Here is a 5675-nt window from a genome sequence, read left to right on the forward strand (position 1 = left end):
TGTTCACCTCGGTATGCCTTGCTGCCAGCCATGCTGTTGACCAAACACTGAGCCAAAGGTGAGGGTGATAGCCAGGAGATTAACATAACACTGCCAGGAGTCTTGGCCTTTAAAGGAGGGTTTTAAAGACTGAAAAGATGATGGACAAATGTCCTGGTGAACGTCCAATGGATGGTATACTTTCATTCAGTGGGAATTTCTTGAGCAAGAAATAGGAGAAGGAAGAAAGGAGAGAGAGGAAGAGGACAGAAGACAAAGGCCAGTAGAAATCACCACATCTACTTTTCCTTTTTTTTTTAAGATTTATTTATTTGAGAGAGAGCGAGAGCACACACATGGCAGGGAGGGGCAGAGAGTCATAAGCAGGCTACAGCTGAGCACAGAGCCCAGTGCAGGGCTTGATCTCCTGATGCCGAAATCACAACCTGAGTCAAAGCCAAGAGTCAGACGCTTAACTGACTGCAGCACCCAGGTGCCCCCAAATCACCACATCTTTTGACATCACCATCACAAATAACTGCCTTCTCCATAGCCAGATGGCTAGCTTTGGTCCAGAGCTGAACAGTAGGTGGAGCTGAGTCTCTTGAGATGAGTACAGAAATTGCTTCTCAACAGCTTTGAAGAGCTAGAGTTCATAACAATGAAAAGTATAGAGCAAAGAAAATGAGTATTGAGGGGTAAGCTCTACCAATACAATGGGTCTAATACCAGTTATCCTGGTGGCAGGGAGTTAAATTCTGGCCCACTCTCCCCTTTTATTTGGGTTCGTTTGGGTTTCAATTGTGTATGACATTCTTTCTCCTTTGTAAATACCAAATAAACCCTATACTGAGGTTCCCCATCCTCCCCAGTACCTTTTCTCTCTCTCCTCCAATCCTCTCTCATCCTTATCCACTCAGCAAACACCTGTTGTACTGAATCAAATTCAAGGTCTCAGTCTGCTCAGTGGCACAGAGTTGGAGCCACATTTCCAATAACCATTCAAGATGTTCCACTGCGACCACATTCAACGTGCTCAGACTTAAACTCATCTTCTTCTAACATAAATCTGTTCTGTTTCCTCAGCACCCATTAAAAATAATACCTGGGAGTCATCTTTCATAATTTTCTTCTAAGTTTCCCATTAACTGAATCCCATAAACATGCTTCTCTGGTGATATTTCTCTTATCAGCACCCTTTCACTACCACTACCACTGCCTTCCTTCAGACTTGGAGATGTTTATAATCTCTTTGAAACAGGCTAGTGCAGCTTTTGCCCCATCCCCCAGTCCATCCCACCCTTTGCTGTCAGAAATTTCTGTCAATACCTTAGATGTGATCATTTCACCGTTTTAACCAAAAGTCACTTGTGGCTGGTAGTGAGTGACTGCCAAGATGAACTTCCTGAGTTCAAGGCACTATGTATTCCACCCCATTTGTCTTTCCCACACCAACATCTTCCTACCACCCCAGACACACCCCTGCTCCAACCACAGAGACCCACTGGCCAGGCCTTTGAAAAGGCAAGGAAGGAACTTTCTCAGAGGCAAATCCTTTCTACTCTAAAACAGGATCTAGGGTTAACCCAGTATGTCAGAACTGGTCAGGGGCATCAGACTCAAGTTCTTTACAGTAAGGAGGGTTTACCTTGGATATCAAGGGGTGCCACTCCCTGATTGAATAAACAATTGTAAAGTACAACAATTAATGAGTTATAAGCAGAAACACAGAAAAGGAGCTAAAATAATCCCCGGACTTTGGCTAGGTTGTGTGGAGTGGTAAAAAGAGGTTTTAGAATCTGATATTAGAAAAATAGGGAGAAGAGAATCAAAATGGCTGTGAGCAATCTGGGAAGCTCTCCTAGAAAGGTGGAGAAGGGGCAAGTTCAAAGGAGTTAAAATTTGGGGGGAAAGAGAGATCATGTGTAAACAGAGCTTTTCTGCTCCTAGCAACAATGAACCTCCCTATCCTTAGAGTTCAGTAACCTTCACCATGGTCTGATTTCACCAGCATGAATTTTGAGTGACCCTGAGAGGGAACAGGACAGCAAAGGGGGGTGATTAAGCACAGTATATTCTCAAGGGCTTGAGTTGAGCTGGGAGCTCTGGAGTCACACAACAATCGCTACCTAATGATGCAGTGATGAGGTCACAAGTGGGGCTCCCCTTCCCCACCCCCCACCCTTGGCTTCCTCAGAGCTAGGCAGAGGAACCAGAGGGAAAATCCACCTTCTCACACACAGCAATACCATCCATCTCATTCGACTACTTATCAAGTTCACTACCAACACAAAGGGGTGAGTTGCAATTGGACAACTGCAAATGCCCCGTCTTTTTCCTCTCCTTTCCTAAGAGTGACTTAAAGCACCCCAGGCATTGAACAGGGTTGAGATGATGGCTATTTTTGAATGAAAGCTTCCTTTCATTTTCAGTAACAAGAACTGGGCTATGCCTCATTTGAAAGAGAGATTCTTAACAATTTTGGAGTTTAACTTAATGATTTATTTCTCCAGGGACCCATATTGCTTTTAAAGCTAAATTAGATAAACTTTTACTTTTATATTGTTAAAGGAAATTAAAGGAGTGCCAGTTAGATACAACTTGCAAGTATTGTCACAGACTGAGAAGCCCTGTTCATATCTAGAAGTCAAATCATCCACGGAAGACCTAACTCAGGGCAAAACTTAGGAGGAAAAAAATTCTTCCTTAAAGTCATATTTTGTGGATCTCAAATTCATATTTTCAGAGGAATTAGAATTTCCCAGTTCATCTCCTCCTCTCCTGAGTTCTTCCCTTACCGTAATCATGGGGAGGAGTCACAGAGTAACCTATGGGAGTCCAGCCATGGTAGAGATTCAGTTAGCTTCCCATTCCCAGTTTTCAAGTGAAGAAAGCAATTCTCAAGGCTCTGAGGGCATAGGGAGGACAGAGGAATGAAAGAAGTGTCCTGAGTCCCTAAACCCACTAATATACCCTCTCATTCCATCTCCAGAGGGTTAGGGAGGTAACCCTGCAGGAATTGTTAAAACCCTTGTGGCATGGATGCCTTTAGCAGTCTGACCAAATTCATGACTTCAGAACAATGTACTTAAATGAATTAATTAAAAGACATGGAGTTGCAAAAGATACCAATTATATTGATAACATATGATTAAATATGGTTTTATCATGGGGGGACGGGCAATTCCAGGACCCTAGGTTGAAAATTCCTGCTGGGGGATATGGAATTAAGACAAGTGTAAGTGAACAAAAAGCAGGGTAAGGGTGAAGAGACCAAGAAACGTTGTCACCAATCCACTCCAAGGACAAGAGGACAGCCCTTAAATGAGAATTTGGTCTAGAGCCCAAACCATCCCAGGAAAGTTTTTCATAAAAGCAAGGATGGGCAGGAGGTGTGAGTGGGAAACCTTGCTGGTCCTCTCCCACCTTGCAGTGTGGTCTCTCACATATGACCTGTTGCATGTTTCTTTACAGGGCCCAGAAAATCAAAGAATGTCACGCGATGATAAAAATAAATCTAGTGAACCCAAGAATGAGCCCAAGAACTGTGATCCCAGGTGTGAACAAAAGTGTGAAGCCAAATGCCAGCCCAGCTGTTTAAAGAAGCTGCTGCAACGGTGCTCTGAAAAGTGTCCACGGGAAAAGTGCCCAGCACCACCAAAGTGTCCACCGTGTCCATCACTGTGCCCCCCACCATGCCCCCCACCGTGCCCTCCTCCATGCCCAGCTCCCTGTCCCTCTAAGCCGTGTTCCAAGCCCTGTCCTCCTAAATGCCCACCTCCCTGACCACCCCCAGAGTGAGGCACATGGGTACCATTCAATCCACTACCTCCAACAACTCTACCATGTTCACCATCTTGTGATGAAAGCTGAAGCCATGAACTGACAAGTAAACCTGTTCCTCTGCTGTGCAAGGCTCTCTTCTCCTGTTTTTGTTTTGGCAGTTTGGGTTTTTTGTTGTTGTTGTTGTTGTTGTTGTTGTTGTTTCCCAGCACTAAACCACCAAGAAGCAATCCTAGAGAGTGAGGCCAGAACCCTGACACTCTACAATCAATAATTTTTGAAGACAGCCTCCCTTCTCGCCCCACCTGCTGCATACAGGGGTGTGGCATCTCCTGAGGGGTGCATCCAGGGAATGCAGACTGACAGAGCCATAAATATAGCTGTTAACAGTGGTTCACCTCAGGAGCCCAAGTGGCCATGACAGAGGAAGAGGGCAAAAGGGGGAAAGAAGAGTAGGATGTTGAGGAAAGGTCCAGTCCAGAAAGGCTTAGGAAAAATTCTCCCCTCCGCTGTTAATCACACTGCATAATGCTTGGGCAGAACGCTCTGAAGACAGGCTGTGTGGGCTTAAACTCTAGCTCTGCTCTAAGCTTTGGGTTCCTGCTCTCTGTAAAAGGAATCCTGATGCTAGCAGTGGGCTTATAGGGTTGTCATGAGGCTTAGGAGGTAACATGTGTCCAGTGCCTGATTTACTGGGACATAGCCAGCACTCAAGGAGGGGAACACATGGCACCTGCCCAGGTTTCACATGTCACACCTGAACATAATTGCCCTGTGCCTTTCTTCCTCATCAGGTACAATATTTAGGTTTAACTTATACCTATAAGCACAGCTAGGCACTCTTTTAAAAAATAAAAAACAGCAGTACCTGGGTGGCTCAGTCAGTTGAGCCTCTTACTCTTGGTTTCAGCTTCATGATCTCAGCGTCATGAGATTGAGCCCAACATCATCGGGCTCTGCACTCAATGGGGAGTCTGCTTGAGATTCTCTCCCTCTCCCTCTGCCCCTCCCCCACTCATGCTCACTCTCTCTAAGAAATAAATAAATCTTTAAAAAATAAATAATAAAAAACAAAATTGAAGTTGTGCACTACACTAATGTCAGCTGGCTGGTTTGGATACTGAACCATAATTATGTAGCATGTCACCACGGAGAGAATTCCAGTGAAGGGTGCATGGGATCTCTATGAGGGCAACCTCCTGTGAATCTACAAAATTTCAAAAGGAAAACTTCACACAAAAGATAGGACAAAACTGAAAGCATCTCAATTAGGAATGAATGGGAAAAGTATTCACAGCTGCTCTGTTAAGTGGGGATTATTTACAAGTGGCTAGGGAAAGTCCACATCAACCTTGCTTACCTCACAAAAGGGACTGTATCAGTTCATTTTGCTGGGAAGGGTATTAGAATGGTAAGGGAGCATAGAATTAGAACTGTAGGAAATGGAGTGTCAGGGCCTGGGAGCGTGGTCACCATTTCAATCTCCCTCATCTTCCACCAGTCTCTACTCATCTTCAAGGTGGGTCTCCTCCCCTCCGAGGACCCCCTCCATGTGGTGAGGTCCTTGGCCAGGTGCAGACCCAGTTTGTTGATGAGTTGAACTTGAGATGCTCCGATTACTTCTGGGAAAGAAACCTGAATGCCCAGGAGTACATGAACTTACCCCTGTGGCCAAGTGGATAAGAGAGCTTTGCCACACAGACCAAACTAGTTTGTCATTACAACCCACAACATTCAAGCGGAACTAGGCTTAGGGTTCTCTGCTGTCACAGTAAGAGGAAATGAGAGAAGCCAATTCTGGGGTGGCTCCTTGTGGAATCATGGCACACAAACAGCTTTCCATCCTTCTGAGTCTAGAAGCTGGTATAGGACCACAAAGATGCAGTAAGAACAGATAGTCCAAAATATGCCCA

General features: G+C 45.0%; 1 protein-coding gene across 1 annotated transcript; it reads left to right on the top strand.

Moving 5' to 3' along the window:
• The first annotated feature begins 2145 nt into the window (after positions 1-2145).
• Positions 2146-3890, top strand: LELP1 (late cornified envelope like proline rich 1). Its single transcript, XM_027568867.2, has 2 exons — positions 2146-2276; positions 3454-3890. The coding sequence occupies exon 2, from the start codon at positions 3472-3474 to the stop codon at positions 3763-3765; it is 294 nt and encodes a 97-aa protein (XP_027424668.1). The 5' UTR covers positions 2146-2276; positions 3454-3471; the 3' UTR covers positions 3766-3890.
• Positions 3891-5675: the final 1785 nt, after the last annotated feature.

Source organism: Zalophus californianus, chromosome 4 (assembly GCF_009762305.2).
Source record: "Zalophus californianus isolate mZalCal1 chromosome 4, mZalCal1.pri.v2, whole genome shotgun sequence".
NCBI lineage: Eukaryota > Metazoa > Chordata > Mammalia > Carnivora > Otariidae > Zalophus > Zalophus californianus.